The sequence below is a fragment of the Onychostoma macrolepis genome, chromosome 01 (genome assembly GCF_012432095.1).
Source record: "Onychostoma macrolepis isolate SWU-2019 chromosome 01, ASM1243209v1, whole genome shotgun sequence".
Classification (NCBI taxonomy): Eukaryota; Metazoa; Chordata; class Actinopteri; order Cypriniformes; family Cyprinidae; genus Onychostoma; species Onychostoma macrolepis.
Window position 1 is genome coordinate 14752593 of NC_081155.1, and position 23530 is coordinate 14776122.

A 23530-nucleotide genomic window follows, 5' to 3' on the forward strand; every position below is an offset into this window, starting at 1 on the left:
TTATAACTGGCCCCACAGAGGTTGATCACCTAAAACATAGTTTAATTAAAGTGTTACTTAAAGTATTAAATCCATTCCCTTCTTAGCGCAAGAATGCACCTTATTAGATTCAAGAATTAATGGTCTTGTGCTTCATGTATATGGCCACAACATCCAAACCAAACAACTTTCATTAAAGAACTGTTACCTTGCAATCTACTGTATAGGCAATCTACTGGTCCATGGCAGTTTTTTTAAAGTTAACTTACATTTACCAAGGTCAGAAGAGGTTGTGAGTTCCTCCATATGTCGTTATAGATACTCATTAAATATTGATTGTGTTTTTGTTTGCAGAACTTCAGAATTTATAGCCTAATCATGCCCCAAACAAGCGCTTTGCCTCATCGCTTCTCCCAGTGGGATTCGCAGTCTGAAATATCACACGGCCTTTGGCCTGCAAATTCATATGCATGGATCATAATTTAGCTAAAATGGCCAAAAGTAATGGCAATAATGGATCCTGATAGAGGTATGTGGGAAGTTTCCTTTCAGGTCAGGATAGGCCCACTTATTTGAAGTCCAGTGCAGATTGCAATAAATAGAAATGCATTTATTAATATGAAGGATTTTGATGCGGTTTATGGATTGGCTTAATTAAAATGTTAATTTTATGGTAATGGTCTCGCTACATTTCGGGTCTTGACATTTTCCTGTGGCAATAGATCCATCTCGTAAAAAACTAAGTTTTGGTCTTCAAATTTGATTTCACGGCTGTGTCATAAACAAAACAGATCACCTGTGCTTTGCAGATATTGAACCAAGTTGAAGAGATTGAAGTGTTATGTGGTGAATACGTATTAATGGACTGATATTATTGAGTTATTGCAGAGGGACATGATATACCCAAAACAACAGAGGATTCCTTTTAGCACATTCTTATGAACAAACCTGAGGTCTGGAAACTTATTTAGTGCTTAATCTGAAAAACATGTTTTTTTTTTGTTAATTATTTTTCTTTTTTTTCCGTTTCATTTTTTTTTTTTCAAATATAATTTTTTAAACGTCCTTAAAACAAGGGGGAAAAAAACTGCACAAAGTAATAAACTTAAGAAAATTAATTAGACTACTTTTGTACAAGTTTATTTTTAACACATTAATTGAATGGTTATTAATTTGCATCCAGTGAACAGTAATTAAATTAAGTCTGACTGTTAATGTTATATCTCAAGATGTTTTATTACAATCCTATAATGTTTTCTTTTTAATGTTTGATGCACAAACCTGCACTTGTGACCTCTTTTAGCAGCAGCAGCATTTCAGCAGCATTTCTGAAGTTCAGTTTATCATTTGCATTTGTTAATTAATTTCTGCATTTTGTGCAGAAGACATTTTCTTCTAAAACACTATGTGGGTAATGTGCGCTTGAGCCCCTATGAAGCCATTTTCCAGGAAATTTATGAGTGAAGGGCATGTGATACAAATTTCCATCAATCTGATTCTGCCTTCTAAAAGCCTAATTCTGCAAACGCTTCCTCTAAACACATTTTAACGCTGGTGAGGATGAATACCAGGAATAAATTGGCCAAAATTGCTAATATTTTATAAAAGCTCACATCTTAGTGGAAAGACGTCCAAATGGTTAGTATCAACAGTAAAAAAAGAGAGCAACTTACAGAGATGGAGAGAGAGATCTTATTTTCAGAGCTAGCACATTTGTATTGCTCTCAGTATGCTGTCTCAACTCTTGGAACCTTGCTTTGCATCTTTTCCCCTTCATATTTAACTTTCATGACGTGACCATTTTTATTTTAATTTCCCTCAAGTTTTGGAGGAATGATTGTTGGTAGGCGGCCTTTCATTTCCACTCTGCCCTTCAGATGTACGTCAAATCCATCATCGGCGGAAAGGCAAAGCAGGACGTGCGGCATTATTGGCTGAATGCTAAATTATCAGCGGTTTGAAAGCGTGATTAGCTTTTTGTCACGCCGTCCCACTCATTTTCTGGCAATTACGTGTTTTCAGCACTGATTCCCAAATGCGCCGTTTGTAGTTTTGTTTTTTCAAGTGTTGTTCAAAAACACTCATTAACCCTCATTAAAAATCAACTGCCTGGCATGTTTTGGACTATATTTGAACACACCGGCCAGCTAATCGCAGTGAAACGGATTTGTATGCCCGATTTTCAATGTTTTGGCCGTAACATCTTGAAAACGGTGTGCTGAGGATGCAACTGCCATTGGTTCATCCCGTGTGCTCTTTGACAGACTGTGCTGAGGGAACCAAAGCAAAGCATCAGAGGTGTGGAGATCTCTTTTCAGATTTGAAGGGCAGCCTGGAAATATCCAGCACACGTCATATACAATATATCTGGAGAATATCAAGTATCTCCAGTAGGTGTCAATCATTTCATCATCAGATATGTTCTGTATTTTACTGTGAAATTCCCTTCAGGTCTCCACAGTCCTGTGCAAAACATCTGTAAATTTTACCCTAATGGTCTGTTTGGGATTTAGAGACTATTTTTTTGGAGGAACAAACAAAAAAGAAATACAATAAACGAATACATTTATTATAATTTAGCCATATCTTAAGATAACAGAATCTATGTTTTTAGTTTTAGGTCGAGTGTCACTTACGTTTCAATGTCAAGGCATTCTTAAAATTACTGTAATTATATATTTACATTTAGTCATTTGGCTGACTCTTTTATCCAAAGCGACTTACAAATGAGGACAATGGAAGCAGTCAAAATCAACAAAAGAGCAATGATATGTAAGTGCTATAGCAAGTCTCAGTTAGCTTAACACAGTAGGGTAGAGTGGGGGAAAATGTTTTTCCCAAAATAACCACAAGATAAAGTCAAGATTAATTTTTATTGTAACTATGGACTATGTTGACACGAGTGATGTAGAAGTTTTCACCGTGAAACACTGGTAATGTACCGGAGAGAAAACGCATTTCACAGTAAATTATCTAATTTTCAGCGGTAAGAAAAAAAAAATGTTTTAAAGTTTGTTGTTTTGTAGAACATCACAGTTATATATGATCTGAGAACAGTTGGGCCTGTATATAGGAAGTACATGTTACTTAATAAAAATATAATTATATTATGCCAGGGGGCAATGGGCAATTAATGTAATTATTCTGTTCTGAACATCAAATCCTTTGTTTTTCCATCAAATGTATTCTAACTAGTTGGTTGAATAAAAATAAAATTTCATTAAATAAAAATTAGCATCAAGTTAGCATCAGGTAGCTAGTTAGCTAGCCAGTTATCATCAGCTAACATTTTATTTATTTTTTTTTCAAATAGACTATTATAATTTTATAATTCATAATTATTGATTATATTATTTTTTAAGTTTAAGCTAAAACTGCATGTACTCTGATTTTGCCGTAAATGTTTAAAGCAAATTGCTTTGTCAGACCCCACGGTTGGGGTAAAACGCCCCTTTGGCACAAATTTAATTTTTGTTAAAAATCTAATAACATGAAAACTCTGGACATTTTTCATATTTGGTTTATAAATTATGCCATTGTCACTAAAACTATGATAACTTTTCTGAACACATTTAACTTTTTTTATTATTTAAATAATTTCACGAGTTTGCACTAACATATAATATGATTGAGCAATTGGTAAGCATATTTGGCATGCTGTCCGAAGGGAGGGCTCCGAGCTCGGGATAGAGCCCGAACCCAGAGAACTCTCTGCCCAGATTCAGTCAACTGGAGCAAAGCTGATTCGGCGGCGCTTCATAGTACAAATGGACGATTACCATAGCAAAAGCAATCCAGGAGTTTTTGAAGGTTAAAAAGTGGAATATTCTGCAATGGCCAAGTCAATCTCCTGTGCATAAAAATGGTTGTAATTCCTAAACATTTTATGTTATATTTGTTCAAACCCTTGAATTAAAGCTTAAAGTCTGCACTTTAATTTCATCTTGATTCATTTTTTGATTCATTTTAAGCCAAAATTATGAAAATTGTGTCAGTGTTCAAATATATGTAATTTGAAGATAAGATAAAGATTAATTTCCAAATATTTCCAACTATTTTTACACACAAAGGTTGTGCAAAATTCATTATTTAAATTTTAAAAAGTAAATTTAAAGGTGAATTTTAAATTAATGTAATTTAATTTTTTTTAATTCTAAAACAACTTCGAAAGCCTTGCCTGAAGACTCTGCAGACAACTTTTCTAGTTAAAATTTGAAGTTTCAGTTAATTATAATTCTGCTTGCATTCAAACTTGAATTCTGCATCCTGTTTGCTACCTTAATTCAAAATCAGTTCAATTATTGGAATTTGAAAGGTATTTGCTTTATAAATCTCAATGACGCACAACTCTGTTAAACATACAGTGAGACTTTGCAATCCCAAACATAAAGAATGTAAAGTCCATCTCAACGGAACATGAGGATTAATCTAAGTAATAGGGCAAAGATTGATGTGGTCATGCTATGAAAAGACAGACTAGAGATGAAGCACTAAAAACCGGCCAAACTTAACGATTTTGGTCTGATTGGTTGATTGATTAACTGCTTCTTTAACTAAAGCTCTTTTAGAAGCAGTAGATTTCGGATTTAATGTTTCCGCCTAACTGTTTTCAAACACATAAATTATCTGCCTGCTAAAGTGACTATTTGGCTGTAAATATGATGCACTGATTAATTACTCAGCAAACCATATATATTCTCTCAGCCTCAGCTGCAGGCTGTACTGTAGCAGAAAGAAATGTGTTTATTCTGGAGCATCTGGGTTTGTTTATTCATTCATTTAAGGCGTTTTGCCACTTATCCAAGCTGCTTCATCAGTTGTAGGATGTCAGAGATTTCTTGGAATGTCATTCCGCAATGCAGCGTCATAAGATTGGTGAACCACTGTAGAAATCGCCACCTCTGATGATATGAATGCCAATGCTGTGTAAATTGGAGCACAACTGCCATGCTAAAAGTGCAAGAATTATGTTATAAGTAGCAAACAATAGTTTGATGTAGATTGCGGCTGGAGATGACACTCGAAATTACACTCACAGATCACTGTAACATATATTTTACATTGTTTTATGATGAATAAACGCCAAGCAATGCCAGAATGTTTCCCAAGCCAGCATGTGTTAAGTAGCATTAAGTGCATCCAGAGCTTTCAGGTTCAAAGTTGTTGAGCTAACGCCAAAATGTATGCCAGTATCTCCATAGGTTTGTCTCGCCATTATAAAAATAGCACAAAATACTGTATTCAATGTGAGCACGTGCAGTTTGGGAATTTATAAGGGATTTTGCAGCTACCTATATTAGCTGTGTGTGTTGTTAAGGTTAAATAGCATATATGCGTGCGTATATTGCACGTTGTCTTGTTTTGTATTTTGTTTATTTAATTTTATTGGTGTACTTTATTTCATTTTAATTAGTGGTATTTGTTTTTCAATCTGTGTTTTTTTTTTCTATGGTATGTATTTATGTGTAAAAAGTGATTTTGTCGAACAAGATTTGAATATGATTTATTTATACTTTTTCATACTTATTCATTTTTAGACATTAAACCATATATTGTGTCTAATAAATGAAAGTAAATCACATGGTTTGCAAAGAATGCATCTTTTTAAAAGATAATATTTGAACTCTCAGTTCTGTCCTCGCCATAGTCTTCTGTCCTTGAATGAATGATTCTTGTCCTTCAGATGCAGGTAAATGGCTGGAGGGTTTCGCACTTCTGTGTTGAGCCGTTGGCTTATAAGGGATTGTTCTGTTTCCTTGATGTCAGGTTATTCTTTGTTGCACTGAATTGCATAAACTGCATTGCTTTGCTGTATAGCTCTCTGATCTTTCGTGTGTTATATTTGTCTCTAAAAGTTAACCTGATTTATTATATAACAAATGTAGAATGCAAATGTTAGTCATGTAGGTTTTTAAAGCACACTGTCATTTTGTCTGTCGAGAATGACTGATGTAATTAAGAAATTTCAGTTCTTTCATCAGGACTCTAAATAATGTTAATCAGATAGGGAACATGAGCCTGTTTTCATAGTAAATTAATCTGACCCTCAGCAACTGACATGTAAAACGAGTCTCAAGAGATTGTTTGTTTAACATTCCAGTAAACTAAATTCAAATTATATTTTAAGAACTGTTATTGAATGAACTTTTTTTTTTGAAAATGTAATAAGGCACATGCATCTATTTTCTGTGTAGGTGGGTGTTCAATAATAAAGGCAATGTACTTATGCAGTTAGTAACTTTGTATGTATTTTAAGTAAAGTAAAATGAAAGAAATCTCCATCTAGTTTTATTGTAATTTTTTTTTTAGCGTCTTGCAAACATAGAATATGTTTCTGTATGGAAAGCTGTTGCTAAAAACAGTGATACACCTAATGGCATGACATATCTGTAATATTGATTGTTTGTTATGTAACGGGTCTAACTGTTACAGTTCATTATAGTTCCATTGCTGCAGACAGTAATGATGTGCTGCTACAGAGGAAGCCTTTCATGGAGAAAAAGATGCCTTACATTCCAAATCCCCACAGAGGTCAAAACCCACAGAACAATACCGTGTTCAGTCCAAAGCCGGTTTCCACCCCAGCACATTACTTAATATACTGTACATGCACAGATATGCAGAGGTCACAAGCTGTAAGTCACAAGTCCCTCACTTTGTTTGACTCCACAGATATGGCCAAACACCCTGGATTCAGACTGCTGATACTGTATTAACCCTATTAATATTTCTGATTAGCTTTCCTGGTTTAACTATGTGATAATGTGCATGATTCATTACTCTTAGATATAATTAAGAGCTTGCAGGTTAATTTGCAAAATAGCACTCGAGTGTTTTGAAGTTCAAGCAGTGTTTTTTGTTTAACTTCAGAACACTTGAGTTTAAATTTGGTGATTGGTTACAAGTGTTTTTAAGTATGCTGTATTTAAAGAATTGTGTTTACTCAGTAAGCAACCTCTTCAAACAATTCAGACTCGATTGCAGAAATATTCTCAGGTAAAAAACATCAGTGCTACAAGCTTCTTAATAAATAGATTAGCAATTGAAAAGTTGCACAATTTGAAAAACGCTTCCACCTTGCCTGTTGAAAAAAATATGGTAAAGTGGTGATGCTTCTACCAAATGTTCAGATGAAGACATTCTCACTCAACATATTCAATCAGCTGGGTATAACTGATTACATGTAATCTGGATTACATAACCAGATTCCCAAAATGTTGTACTTAGAGTAATAATTAGATTATTAGTAGTAAATATTATAAAATGTTCGCAATTAGATTAGTTACTTTTTATAGATTACATGATTGCAGATTATTCACACAATGACAGTAAATCATTGTTAATTTAGTCATTCTCCAAAATTCTTCTTCTTTAGGTCAAAAGTAATCTAAAGGTAATCCAAAAGTAGTCAGATTACATGACCTAAAACAAATAAACTAGATTACATTACTATTCATTTTCATAATGTAATTTGTAATCAGTACCAGAATACACTGTCATTCAGTCAAAATAACCAGAATCCACCAACAAATAGAAATTCTTAAGGGTTTAATGTAAGGTGTCCTATTCAGCCTAAATCAAATCAAACAGGATGTTAATTTGGAGAGTCTGTCATGCTCTGCCAGTCCACGTGATTTGAACACATAGTATTGTCAGCTGAAACAAAACCTCATTAATTATTGTGGTCGTCTCACTCTCCATGACTGGTAATGCACGACTGCGAGTATGAATATTTTACTCCCCGTGGGAAAGCTTTTAAAGCGCTTCACAGAGGATTTACACTCGAATCAAGAAGATCAAGTATTATCTTTCTACTGTGGAACCTGGTTTTCTGAAAACCAGCGAGAGACAGAAACACTGATTTCTGAAAGAGTTCTTACAAAAATACATTAGCATATAATTGAAGATGTCAGCGACGAGATCTGCAATTGTAATGCAACCTGAACTTTTTAATGAAAATATGATGCTGTCCCGCTGAATCCTTGCTCCCGCAGTTTGTTTTGATGACAGATTGCTAGGTAAGGAAGAATTTCACTTCTATTTAAATCTGTAACATCAGTCAGTTCCACTGATGCTAACAGTACTCCTCAAAATGGGAAACGGAAAAAGAACAGGAAGGATTAACCACATTAGTTGGGGATGCATATGGCTCACTAGCACTATGACATTAACCGGGAATTGCATTGTGGGATATGTCCTCTGGGGGAATCGTATGAATGGGTGCTCTGTACAGTGCAAAGGTTCATGCAATATTCAATAGGCAGAGCCGTCTTCAGATATATGTATTCAAAGACAATCAGCCTTCTCAGAACTTTGGTGAGGAAAATAGCCTGTCAAGACAATAGAATATTATTCATGCCAACGATGAGCTGCTCACACAAATCAACTAAACTGCTGTATCTTTATAAGTGATGATATGTTTCAGAAACGGATGTGTACAAAATGATAGGTGGAATTATATTAGAATGAACTGCCAGTAGCGTTTGCCCTCCATTGCCGAAATAGAGAAATGGAAAAGTCGGAAATAGAAAAGGTTTGGAAAGTTTGGTTCGTCATTTGTAATGACAGGTCTTGAGCTTGACACTCAACTTTACCCTCAAGAGAGAGTGTGATTGCTAGGTCGATTTCACAGTTTTGCATGTGGACCATCTCTGGAAGTTATGAAATATACACTTGCTGAGCGCCACTGATTTAGTGAGCACGAGTTAGAAATTGAAATGAGAATGCTTTTAAAATTCCAATTGAATTCCTGAATTTGAATTAAGGGACTTTTGCAAACAGGATGTAACATTTCATTTCAAATTTGGTAAATTGTTAAGAAGTTTGTTTGCAGTTTATTCTAGCCAGAACCACTTAGCTAGAAAACGTCAGACAGTCATAAAAAGCTCACATTTTGTTTTGTAGATCTGTAACATTTAAAGATGAAAGTGGTACATTGGTTCAACAAAATGGCATAGATGTACAGCAAATCTACTTTCAAATATAGCAAGTGCAGGTTATTTTCACAGACATAACTCAAAAATAAACTTTAGGATAACTTGTATATTTGCTGCTAAAGTGCTTCGCACAAAACCATGAATATCTTTTAAAGATTTGATGCCTGTAAATTGGAAGTTTCTGTTTTCTTTAAAAGTGCTCACTGTATCAACCTGGTAGCTTGTAAAAGACACTCTGACTTCTTGGAGCTTGGAACTGGCAATTTTTGTCAGCTCTTGCCTTTTTGTGTGTGCAATATGCATTAGACGGTCAGTGAACAAACTGTGGGTGATCCGTGGGCGTGATGTCTGAGTCTGAGAGCATTTGTGCCCATTGTAGCTGCTTTGATGATTGGAGTCGAGGCTGGGTGTTACATCTTAAAACAGTAAGATGGGTTTTGGGTGTTCCTAAAACCAATGTCTGGATGTGAATCATTCATTATTCATGGGGAAATAATGTTCCCCTAAAGTCGAGGCTGGATAAGAGTGCTTGACAATGCTAAATAAATAAAGAATGCCAGTTTGGGGTACTGCATGTAGAAGCCAAGTGATCTAATTGTGCTTGTTCAGTTTTTATATAATCTACAGTATGTATATGAATGTAACTTAATGCAATGTTTTAATAATTGAATATCTGGACCATGGAGATCACAAGATATGTTAGGAGTAGATTTGGAGTGCTGATACGGAGCAATGTAGGTAACTGAGAGTTCCAGCTGTGTGTGAACTTGTTAGTGTGCATATTTGAGCAATTCGTCAGTGGTTGAACCGTGTGCAGGTTAAAATTTTTGAGAATTGTGGCTAAATCCATCAGCAGTATGAGCTCTCTTATAAAACCATCTTTAGTTTTGAAGTTCTGATTGATGTTTATTAAATGAATGCTTAATGAAGTGGTTAATATGCTTTCAGAATGCATGCTGAAAGTATTGAAAAACCATCTGCCAAGGGATTGAATGTCTAGGGTAATGGTAAGGTTTGCCAGTATGCCTGAAAGGACAATGTCTCTGGAAATTGGTTGTGGACAGGACTCAAGAAAAGAAAAGAAAAAAAAGAAAAAAGTTTGCTAGAGCCTCCAAAATCTCAGTTTATCCCCTAGTGGTTCATTCTTTTGAGTTGAATCTTCTCAAAGAATCATTCAATTCATTTCCAAAAGTGTTTTTTTTTTTTGAAGGAATGAAAATACTTGAGAAGGTTGGCTGAGTAAAAATAATCAAAGAAGAAAAGAGAGCAAGGGAAGCACTGCAGATTAAGTGGAGGCTACCAAGATTGCAAACGAGGCGGCGTAAAGCTGCAAACAAAAGGTATGTACAGACGACATACAGTAAGCCACTTTCTCTCTCATTTTGCTTGCAGTAGCCTTTATACTCAGGAAATGCGGAGGATGATTGGTAGAGTGGATGGAAAGTGGAAAGTAGGTAGAGTAGCGATCACCATAACCACAGTAGAAGGCAGACGAACTCTGCAGTAAGAGTTATGCTAGCAGTCATAAAAAAATACAGTGAGTACCACAACGGGCTGACGAGGCCCAACAGGTAGAAAATGTAGGGGCTGTAAGAGATAGAGAGGCAGGGAACAGGAGGTGACGCCACAGGTGCACTTGCAGTCATCAAGACCACAGGAGGAGAGCGAGTTTGAGTGACATGCACTGATGCAGGTGTCTCAATGGAAAGAACTGAGCATTTGGGGAAAAGAAATACTGCTTGTCTCATGGCGGGTAATGGACCTGTAGTCAAAAAAAGGTAAATGGGAGGGCAAAGGTACCACATTTATCAATGGCGTAGCAACTGAAGGTGCAGTGGGCACAGTGCACTTAGTTGAACGTATAGGACAGGTTTGAACAGAATTCTGAATTGGGAGTTCAGAAATGCAGCAGATTCACAACAGATGAATTGCACAAAATCTGCACAAACAAATTACTTTTTAAGTGCTTTGTCTTATTAGCTTGTGAACAAGCTGATCTGAACTGGTTGGGGGATTGCATTTGTTAATACCTCACACTATGTGGCTATTTCACACTATTTTGCCACTGTAAATAAATACCACAATTGCAATTTTCAAATTGGGCCATCATTTTTGTAACATCTTGAGCAGTTTACTACATCCAGAAAGTAGACAGTCAAACCTACTTTTCTACATATATTTTCATCTTATTTTGACAATTGTGACATTTTTTGATTGTACGAATGCATAAAATTACTATAATATGTTTGCAAATATTTAGGAAACATAGTTCACATGCATGATTCTCCAAAAAACAAAAAAACAAAGCTTCAGCCAGTTACTCTTCCTTGAAATGTGTATTTCATATTAGAATGTCTGTTTTTGTCTTTGGCTGCATGATTTCCCCCTTTGTCATTTTACTCAATACCCCGGGTTGCCAGTTGGTGGAAAACCCAGCGTAGTCATAGAGGCCAGCAAACAAACTGTATCAGAGATTGCAGATTCGCCCCGACCTAAAAATGCCTCGGCATCCATAAAAATCTTTTTGACCAGAGAAATATTAAAATTCAGATCAACTCATCAATTTACAGCATAAGGCTTGGCGCCTTCCATTGGCAATTGCGCTCATTCCTGTTATGTCCTCAATCTGGCAACCCACACAAGCTGGGAGAAACAACTCTCTAATATTTTAAATTTGGACAGCAGTCCCCATTTCAACTACTAGCTATCAATATTACATACGGAACCTTTAAGTGTTCTTTTGTTATAGTTATAAAATGAGTCAAATTTGAATTACAGTTCTGCATCTTACTTGCTTCCAAAAATTCAATTCAGTCATAAATAGCACACAACCCTATTGTAGATATACAGGTACACTAGCATTCTTAAATAGACGTTTAATCCATGCTTCATTGGATGGGAAGGAGCCTGCTATGAGAAAGTGAGAACATTTATGTGATATTGAACAGAAGAACTCAATAATATGTCATAAAATCTCCAATATATTCAACGTAGTGATACAGAAAGTCACAAAATAAAATTACTAGGCTCATTTTATTAATGCGTTTGCTGAGAGGGCCTACTTGAGCGTAACTGAAAAAGGAAATCAGTAGAACTTACACTACTGCTAGGGAAATGTCATGTGGACAACTTAAGGTAAGAAATACCAAACAGATATTTGAATTACATAATGAACATTACCATATAAGATGTTAAATGGACCGAAGTGAACTGACGATTCATTTAATTTACCTTTGAGAGGAAACCGCCAATGCTCTTTGAGGCAAACACATTTCATTCTGAGATTTTCTCATTGTTGAGTGCTTGAGATGATTTAGGGTTTCAGTGATTGGAAAACAGTATCTGAGAAACTGTTCAACTAATGTAAAAACACCAAATAATGGTTCAGTGACATAATCCTATCTGTCAGATTGAGTTATTAGGTTTTCCAGCCAAATAACAGACTCTAATAAGAGATTAATGTGAAAAAGGGGGTAAATTAATTCATCTTGCAGAAGTGACTGTTGTATTTGGCTGAAACTCAAACATTTCCCATTTTCTCAAAAATAATTACTGGAGGTTGTGAGGGTGGTGGAAAGGAAGCAAAAAAAAAAGTGAAAGTGAAGTGACATACGGCCAAGTATGGTGACCCATACTCAGAATTTGTGCTCTGCATTTAACCCATCCAACGTGCACACACACAGCAGTGAACACACACACAGGGAGCAGTTAGGGTTCGGTGCCTTGCTCAAGGGCACCTCAGTCATGGTATTGAGGGTGGAGAGAGTGCTGGACATTCACCTACAATTCCTGCCAGCCCGAGACTTGAACTCACAACCTTTGGATTACGAGTCCAACTCTCTAACCATTAGGCCACAACTTCCCCAGAAGGAAGCTGAATTACCAGGGGTTTTGATCGGCAGGTTCCACAGTAAATTTGTTGAGACAGGAGCGACTCCAAAGTCCTGCTGGTGAAAGCGGCGAATACGGAGCAGCTGGCATCCTGGCAGGCATCGCTTTTGATATTACAATGAGAAGCACATGGGCTGGAGTTGCTGGTGTTATAGGCAGTAACTATATTCATATGGACTGCAGTAATCATATTGGTCTTCTTCCAAATATAACAATATTGAGATTAAGCAGTTTACACAGGTTTCTAATTGAACTCTTCTGCTTTGCATGTTGCAGAAGCATCATGATTATAGCCTGAAAAAATGTGAACGAGTGGTGGCTACAGATATGGCCTGGTAACCAAAATTTTGCGTTCCATGAACCATCACCATGTTTAAACCTGTGTTTCTCATGAGAAACTATAAGACGTGTACTTTGTATAGTTGCAAGAGCTAAATGACAGATTAATAAATTAGTAGATGTATAATATAAATAGAATAGCTCAGGAGGAGCCATTATAAACATTTTTTAATTGGGCTAATGTCATATTTATAATGAGACCAATGTGATTTTGCAGTCCATGTAAACATAGCCTCTGAAGTAAACAATAGTTCCATGTATCTGATGTTGTCAGCTTAGATAAATTGTTAATTTGGAGAAATTGGAAGCTTATTTCTGCAAAAATACATTGACTTTTTTATTTCTGAGAATCGAAAGGTTCTCAAAAGTGCACGTTATAAACTTGTAATTGTAAATTACATATATAATTTATCCCATAATTCTGACCTTTCCCCTCAGAATTCTGAATTTAAATTTTGCATTTCTGTTATTTGACTTTATAATAATAATAATCATAATAATAAATGTAATTGTGACTTTTTATCTCATAATTCTGAGTTTTCTTAGAATTTATCAGTTATATCTAGCAATTCTGACATTATTTCTTGCAATTTTGAGCTTATATCTCACACTGATGACAATTCAATATTGTAATAGAAAAGTCTGAATTGTGATATAAAAAGTCACACTTACTTTTATTTATTCATTTTATTTTTCATTTCTGCATGCATGTATTCCATGGTGGAAATAAATTTCCATGGGAGAAAGATCCTTTGGAAATCTGAGGATGAAAGCTGTTTGCATTTTTACACACATACACCTGCTGATGCCTGACATGCTTAAAAATAAAATTTATAAAATCCAACATTTTATATATACAGTGTCATATTTTACTTATGTTTTAATGCAAAATATAAATAGTTTATTTTGTTAATTACAACATGCTCCAAATGCCATTTGCCACTATTTACACCGGGGTGCAAATAGCATCTGCCTTATTTGTAGAATTTTGATTTGATCTTTCCCCACTAATTTTACTGACAAGCATGAGCTGAATGGCAAGTAATTGCCCAAAGCATTTAAATGCCCAAATGCATGACCTGATTCTAAACAAAACTTAAATACTAACCTATATCTATAGTGTACGTATCTATGGCGAGATACTGCTATGACATTTTTATGAATTAAAACAGAGAGTGTGAGAGAGCACAAGTATCGAGAGTATGAACTCTGTTTAAATATTACACGATGAGATCCAGCTCTGCGATTGCTCCTGACCTTCCCTCTGGACCTATACAGAGAAAGAATACCAAATAATGTGAGGAAATAGCTCCATTAAATGAACGACAAGAGAAGCAAAGGTTTTACAGCACATATAGTTTACCCTTGGGTGGCTGGCTGGTATGTTCTTCTTCTCTTTTTTTGTGCTTTGTTCTCAGTTTCCTCCTTTGATGCAAAGCCTCTGTGAGTCATCTGTTGGATAATTATTGGTCTCTCAACTGTTGCTGCACAAGTCATTGGCGGCCTTGACTAAAACCACGTCCTTGCTTTGAGCACCAATCAAATACGCGAGCGCTGTCATTCTTCTACTATGATCTGTGCCTTTTTTAGCTTTCATGATATCTGTGACTGTTCCAGTTATAGCCATCCTTGGCTGTTGCCCTGGGAACACGGATGACAACATGTCAGTCTTTTTGCAGGCTGAAACCTGTGCCTAATTTGACATGAAACCAAAACTTGAAACTTTCACTCCTAGAATTCTGTGCGTTTGCACAAACTGCTTGGCAGAACAGAAGAACTTGTTCGGATTGATGCCACAGCTCATCTGCTTAAGTGCAAATTTGACAAATACCAGCAGAAGTGTCTGGTTTACCACACTGCTAAAAAAAAGAGACTCTGACAGAGCTGAAACCAGCAGTGACATTCTGCCCTCTGTCCGATGGATATCTTGTAGGAATCTGAGAGATCTGTTCCAGGAAGTGCTGTTATGTGCCAAAAGTTTCTATTCACTTTCACCTGCACGAAGCTCACAGAACGAGGCCTTCATATCTCCTCTGTTTTAACAGATATCCTGGTCATGTGTTGGGTGGATTAAATAGCATTGATTTCTGTGACGTGCAGGCGGGATATAAGATGATGGACCATGATGTCTTCTTGAGTACCTATAGAGAGAGAGAGGGAGATAGAAAGAGAAAGAGAAAGAGAGAAAGTGATGAGTGTGTTCTCATCTCTGGAGGCCTGTCCATAGCTGTGCTATTAATCCAATACAATATATCTATTTAATACTGAGTCTAGGCCTGTCTAGCTGTTCGTCATTTTAATGCTTTTAGAATGACAAGGCGGTGGATTTAACTCACAGAGAGGAAGGGCACATGGACAGACAGAGATGGAGGGTAACATGCACAAACAATTAATATATGCATAATATATTATATACTAAACACCTGCTTGTTGCTATGAACTTCAACATTTGTCTGAACTTTAAGGCTGGGTTTGAGGTAATTTGATCAAAAGTTACATCATTTATTTATATTCAGAATCCTCAAATCTCTCTCATATTTTGAGTCAAAACTTTATATTTTGTTCAAGATGATTAAATAAGTATTTTGGAAGGAGAAAATGCAAAATATCTAAACTCTGAGGGAAAATAAATTTGTTGCAAAGCATGTTTAAAATAGCTTCACATTGACTGTTCAGAGATTCATTTTTGGAAGATGCCTGTATTATAACTGGAATAATACTGAGGTTATTTTTACTTAACTCTTAAATGCATACCTTGGGTCTTTAGCGACCAGGGGCATCATTCACTACCCTCTCCCTCCTTCATTTTTTAAAGTTAGACATCAACTTTCAACCTCAATCTATTCATTATAAATAATATAACAAGAAAAATATATAAAATAATGTTTGTTTTCTGATTAATCTTTTGTAAAAAGTTTATAGGGACACTAGCGACCCAAGGTGTGTAATAGTTTAAGTATATTTTTCCTGCACAACAATATTTAAATATCTGATGACTCAATACCTGCAATTCACCTTTATTCCTTGAGTTGGCACTGTTTCATAGAAAATGATGATATGATGTTTCACTCATAATTACCACATGCATATGATGTGCTTTATTTTATTCTTCTGTAGTTGTTCTTAAAATATCAAGAGAGTTTTTTGCTGTTGCTGCAGTTAGAGATCCATCTGTGCTGATTATATAGGTCCGGGTCGCTAAAGAACCGAATATGTAATAATGATTGGCGAACGCAATCAACCTATGATGACAAATTGTCACGCTCATATCAGGAATGTCAAACACACTTTCTGGAGGGCCACAGTCCTGCAGAGTTTAGCCAAAGATGGTCTTCTTCTTGGGAGATACAATTGTCCACAGTTCTACCATTGGACAAAGCGTAACGGTCAACTTGGATCATGTGTGCCTTGATAACCAATGACATTACAGCCTTTCAGTTGACGATTAGCTGATAGGTGGTTGATTCATAAATGTATAAAATAAATGTGTTTTCCCACAAAAGCAGTTTATTCAGCATAGTGAAGCCTCTCCCTAATTGACATTCATTCATTCATTCATTCATTCAAAAAAATGCCTATGATCTCCTTTCCTGCAGGACTCACTATTAAGTTTTTTTTTTTTTTTAACTTTGCAGTCTTAAAAACTAAGGGTATGTTTACACAGCAACAGTGTACTAAAAATGGAAAAGCTTTTCATTTGCATTTTAGCAAAGTTTTACATACAGATTACAATGCTGTCAAAATAAGCCCCTTAGTTGTGGTTAGTGCTCCAACATATACCGCGACTGTGTTCGTGATTCCCGTCTTGGAGTTCTTTGCTGATCCCGCCCCCGTCTCTCCACCCAATGCTTTCCTGTCTGCCCTCTACTGTCCTGTCCAATAAAGGCATAAAAGCCTATAAATATAACTTAAAAAAAAAAAAAAAAAACAGGGCCCTTTTAACATTGATCCACGAAACAGCTAAAAACTCTGTAGTATGTACAGAAACTCTGTAGTATAACATGTAATACACACCATCTACACACATATTTGCTTTTGTCGTGTAAATGAACAGCCAAAGCGCATTATCCCTCCCTCCATTTTTAGTTGAAAACAGCGTCATGTAAATGCCCCTATAAAAGTGTGTTGGAGCAGGTTGGAGCTAAACTCTGCAGGACTGTGACTTCAAATCATAGGACTTCAACCCTGCTCCTGGAAACCCACCCTGTTAGTTTAGTTCCAACCTGCTTCAGCACACCGGCTTGTGATTTTCAAGATCCTGAACACCTTCATTAGCTTGTTCGGATGCGTTTGATTAGGGTTGGAGTTAAACTCTGCAGGACAGTGGGTCTCCAGGACCAGGGCTGAACACCTCTGGGTTATACACGGGACCTGTACTGTCATTATATACATGATTTATTTATTTATTTATTTTTAATAAAAAAACAAACTTGTTTTAGCATTCAATCAGTTACAAATCAAAATAAAAAAATAAAAAAATAAATTGTCATATATTTGTTGACCCAACATTTTACCACTTTCCTGGACACTGCATATTTTGCATGTGTCATTAATCAAACACACCATTCAACTCATCAGCTCATTAGTAGAGACTCCAAGACCTGAAATAAGTGTGTCATACAAGTAGAAATGCAAAATATGCAGTGTTGGCTCCAGGAACGTACCTAAGAACCACTGTATTAGAAAAAAGTAAGAATAGATGAGCATGTGAGAGAGATATATATTACTGCTTTTCTTGGTATTGACATTTGCTACATAAATCCAAAGAATTCCTTTAATGTGAGTATGCAATCCATTTCTAAATCAAAATAAGGTGTGAGAAAATGTTTTTTTTCTAATTAGTTATGAAAGGGAAATATATGGACTAGTAACTTTGCCCTTTTTTAAAAGACGTTTTTAGCCATACTAATACTGGTTTGATGTGGCAGGGTATCTATAGATCTATAGCTCTCTCTCCAAGCAGAAGAAAAGAGGGATCAAGAGGGATACTGAGATTCTGAGCCCGAAGGCATGAAAGTAGGCATCTACTGCTGTATGGTAGATCAGGTATGGATTGCTTTCAGCATAACTGGCACATAATCAGAATTTTACGACAAAATATTTAATTGTCTTCGAGTACTATTTCTGAGGTCTGCTTTGGAGTTGGTTAGTTCAGGTTTGCTGTCTTGGAATTGGAGCACAATTCTAGACACAGAAACCTGATTGATGCGCATCAGATGCATTTGCAATTCTCTCATCGATCCAAAGGATGCTGTGGGGAATGTGAATTGTCCCGGGACGTGCGTGAACATCAAATTAATGTGGAATTGAAATTCTTAGGTAAATCTTTATATCCGTTTCTAATTATGGGGCGTTTATGGGATCAGATAAATGCCTTTATTATTTTTCAACAACGTTTCATATAACCACAACAGTTCATCAGAACACTAAATAGACGCTCAAGAACAAAAGTATAGTTCGCTTGGGAAGGTAGCACTGGCACTTTAATTTAACATCTGTGACAGCCAATAGCCTACATAGATCATATAATGAGTAGCCTATTATTCACGACGTTAAGTACACAACTAAAAATGTTTTACTAAGAAATATCGTCTTCCAGTGAAAACGTGTAGTTGGTTGCTAAACATAGGCTATACCTCTAGAAAATTGCTGAAAGAAATGAACTGAGCAAGTCACTCAATTCGCACACTGCTATTAGTATTTAATCATTTCCACATCCAGGCAAACGTCATAATTGTCTCACGGGCTATTACTATGCGAATTACTATAGTGACAATGTGCATAAGCTCTGAGTAAAATTAATTCTCTCTACGTCTGAAAGTTCCGTCACTGAGAGGCAACGCGACGAACAAAAGCGCTCAAATTGCGTCCGCATTATGTTTTATTGCAGAAAGCATTGTTGGAAAATGTCTGGGTGAATATGAATGTTGTGGCACTGGAAAGAATCGTGTCTTTATGGTCTTGCTCTCCCCTGTAATCCCCCGAGCTCCTCCCCTTAGTGCGTGGAGAGCTTCATTTGATCAAATCCTTCAAGTTGGAGCGCTTCGCTGAATAGCACTTTTCCACAACATCTCAACTGTGGCTGCTTCACCGCGCTGCAACTTGTATGAGGACTTCTTTCCATCAATAACTGACGCTAAAAGAGAGGAAAAGGACAGTGTACCGTGTTGTTATCCGCGATGGAGAGAGGAATCATATATTGCCGGGTAAATGCTTTCTGCACCCTGCTTTTGGTCTTGTTCGCTTGGGTTCCGGTGACCAAAACAGTGATAACTTGCAGGTCATGTCACCTGCTGGATAAGTGGAGTGGTCGGGAATTATTGGTGAGGATGGACAGTGGTGTCGATTTTGGTAAAGTTGGTGATAAAAATGGAGACGGGTCAACGGCGCTGTTTAATTCGGCTGGTGCTGAAACTGATCAACCCGACTGCGGCGTAACCGACAACTGCGAACAAGCTCACTCTGTGCGTAAAAGGAATACGGACCGGCTCCGCTCAGAGAAAATGCCACCCGATGATAAATGGAAGTCGATGCGCAGTAATGGCAAAGTTTATAACCTCAAACGTCCAGGTTCACAAGGTTCAGCCCCTGGAGAGCAGCATCACCAAGTGCGTAGAAGCACCCAAGGACCAGGCTCTCCCCCAGGTGCGCGCTCGCCGCCGGCATTTGGCAACAGCACCGCGCGGGCTGCTCGCAGAGTCCCCCGCTCTGATCTGAGATGGAACAGGGAAGAGCGGAGAACGTCCACATCGCGACAGGAGGAGCTGAAACTTACCAGCTCTACCTTTGCGCTGACAGGGGATTCCGCTCACAACCAAGCCATGGTGCACTGGTCCGGCCAAAACAGCAGCGTAAGTGAAAAAAAATAAATAAATAAAAAAAAAAATACACGCAGTGAATTTGCTAAAGCTGTAAACCCCTGTTGAGAATTTTCGAAGCATTATCCCACATTCTGATCTAAATGAATGTCCGAAGGTGCGTGAGTGTGTGTGTTAAGGCTGTGTGTGTGAGAGATTTGGTGCGCACAGAGACGAACAGATGTCCATTGTTGATGTCCAAGTGATTGCTTCATATGCGTTTCACGCCAGTTTTTATTTTATTTTTATTTTTATTTTTATTTGTTACACTGGCTTGGTCTTTCATTAACCCTGGCAAAATGAAGTGCACTTTCCTGTGCAACACGTTTCCTACTTATGATTGTTTGTGATGTTGGCTCACCAGCTGCTACTCAAGCTTTTGAATGTTAACCACCCAGAAACAAAACATAAACCAGGTTAAACAATACCCTTTACACTTGGCCAGAATGGGGTGCATGCTGGTTTTAGAGGGATTTTGGTAGTATTTAAGCTGGTCAGGCTAGGGGACCAGCTTGCCGACTGCCAAAATCAGCTAAACACCAGCTTGGCCAGGCTATGAGACTATCTCAAACCAGCTAAGACAGGGCATCAGCTAAGGCTGGCTGGATGAGTTTTTTTTTTTTTTCTCCAGCAGGGATATTTTTTAGGTGATGCATAGGTCTTGTTTGTTACCTGAAACACTTTAGCAGAGATTTTGTGAGAATAACTAAATGTAACCCATTTCAAACAGAGCCACAATGAGTTGTAATGACATTTTATACATATTGCACTCTGATCTCTGGCAGTTATTTACCCCATTTAATCTCAAATTATTATCAGATTTGTAAACTCATGCATTTTACTCTCTGTATGGTCCCATGAGACATTATTAATAAGACCCAACAGAAATTTGCAAACATAATTCAACACCATTTTTAGTCAATTCTGTTGAACAAGGAAATAATGCATTTTAAACTTGTATTCATACTTTTTAAATTATTATTTTAAATTAGCAATTTTATGAGACTCAGTCACTTACTTATTCACACATAAGGCTTTTTGTTTTCCATCAGGCTGATTGCATGTCGACATGTCGTTTGAGCATGAGGCAGAGTTATAGTATGTAAAGGGTCTGTTATTAATTTGCATTAATAATATACTGTTAACTCTTTTAGATACTAAATTTTAATAACAAATTTAACTGGCTCAATAAAATGGGTTAATTGTTTAACAATACATTTAACTTACGAATCCATTATACTATTAAGTGAACTTCTTTCTTTCTTTGTGTATTGTGATCATTTACTAATGACTACTTTGCAATGAGCTATAATGAGCATTTCCCACAATTCTCCTGTGCAACATATCACATCAGAGCTACTACATTTCAGATGTCATTTCTCATCCCCATTATATTCTCCCTCCCTCGCTTGTCAGAGCAGATGTTTTCTTGCCTTCAGGTAAAATCTGAGGGCATTTTCTAATTTAAACACTGCACTCACTAACACAACACATTTATTAGTGAGATGACAGTCAACCAGTGAAAACTTTCAGGACGGATACGGGGAGACGGTAACCTCAGGGGAATGAATTTCAGTATGTCCCACCAGCAGAACTCAATCATTTTGGCTCAGAGCTGCTGCCATTATCATATCCGTTAATTGAATTTTCCTGGAGTTGTGCTGTATGAATAGCATATTCAGTAGCTTCAATATATATGCTCTTTTTCATTCTCAGTAGGTATACAGGGAAGCTTAACAATGGGCAAAGTAAAAAGACGACTTTCATTAAGTATTCAGTGTCATTGCAGTATAAGGAATAATTGAGTAGGCCACAAGTTTCTTTCCTTAGGTACTTTATGAATAAAGAAACAGCTGTAGTTTATAATGATTTTTTATTATGCAAATGGAAATGAGGATTAATGTTGGCTGTCTGTATATCACAGAGCCCAGAGTTGATAATGCTATGGCTTTTGGCTTGTGCGTGTTTGTAAGTTGGTGAGCGCTAGCATTTGTTATTGTATTGTTGATCTATGAGCATGTAAATGTGTTTATGCATTTAATGCGTTGTGGTGATTGCTTATAAGACTCTATATTACAGGTTTGCAGCTTATAACAACAGCATCTTTCATCATATATTTAACGTATTTGAACATGTTTTTGAAAAACAGAGAAACAAATAATATTGTTAGGTTAAAGCCATCTGATTATTCACTCGAGTGACTTTGCCTGAAGAAGTTCCTGTCAGCCAGCAGAAGGAGAGAATCAAACTTTTTTCTTGCCAATTAGTAAGAAGTTAGTCACCAAAAGTTCCCGAGAACCCTGTAAAATATGCAACAAGCACCAGTTGTCATACATGACACAGTCACGCTAAGGCTGTTAACTTGCTCAAATCAAATCGCAACACATGTAAGGGAAGGAGCAATATGTCTGATCTTATAACACTATGTTACCACCTGACTCCTAAAATGCAATTAATTGGACGGTAAAAAACATATTGTGCAGTCAACACTATGTCTTTGATTCAAGCCTGAACAGCATGATGGTTTGCTAAATGTGGGAAAAAAAACATTTTCAACTTCCTGTGGTTTACTTCTCTAAGTGCTTATCTGATATATGAAACATTTATCTTCCCTCATGTTGTATTGGAAAACTATTTGCAATTCTTTTTATTTGCACAGCGCTTTTCACAATACATATTGTTCTAGTGCAGCTTTACAACGAATAGTGCCTTGCAAACCTGTTTGATTAATGCTTTATTTCCAAACTGAGTGATATTGAGGTTGTATTTCTTTTTATTGAGTAATAAACCCTATATGTTTGATTCTTTGAAAGGCGCATAAACTCACATCAACAGTAAAGCCAAGACTAATGTATTCCCCCACAAAGCCATCTTGCTATTCAATGTCATTTATTGACCTCTATCACAAATAATGCACAGACTTATTAAAATAAATTTGGATTTTGGAAACATTAGACTAAAATAGCTATTTTATATTTCAAAGACAGAGTGAAAAAGAGAGAAGTAGCAAAAACAATAAAAACAAAAAGACATATCCTGTGCATGAGTTTGTGGGTGGACAGCTGAAGGGCAAGCATTTTTATTTTTTCTGATATGAACGGTAGCTCTGCCATGAAGTATTTGGCAAGCAATGTAAATGAAGACAAATAACACTGAAAATGCCTTTGCTAGACAAAAAACGAACAGCCACCACAAACATTTTACCCTTCGAGATAATTTCGCCTGTTGAAACAAATAACTCTCCAGTGTAACCACATTCCAAACATTCAATACCAGGTCATTTTTTTTAACTTGAAAAATGAATAGCGCCCTTCTGGAAATGGCAAACTCACAGCAGAATGGCACAATGACTTATTGCTAGCATTACAAACCGGTTGCAGTTCAAGCTAATAATTCAGTTACAGTCAACATGAAAACAGAACTGCCCATATTTACTTTCTTTATATGTTTTCCTGGTCATAATGTGAATGATTTATCGATAAATGCATTTCCAAAGAAAAGAGTAAACATAAAACGAGTTACGAATGT

General features: G+C 36.6%; 1 protein-coding gene across 4 annotated transcripts in view; it reads left to right on the top strand.

The window, feature by feature from the left end:
* The first annotated feature begins 19120 nt into the window (after positions 1 to 19120).
* LOC131544364 (VPS10 domain-containing receptor SorCS1) overlaps positions 19121 to 23530 on the top strand; it is a 218216-nt gene continuing 213806 nt past the window's right edge. For all 4 annotated transcript variants that reach the window (XR_009272115.1, XR_009272117.1, XM_058782521.1 and 1 more), the window contains exon 1: positions 19121 to 19996. Coding sequence is in view for 2 of the 4 variants with exons in the window: in XM_058782521.1 (XP_058638504.1) it covers positions 19325 to 19996 (672 nt within the window). In the remaining 2 variants the exon portion in view is untranslated. The remainder of the gene's footprint in view (positions 19997 to 23530) is intronic.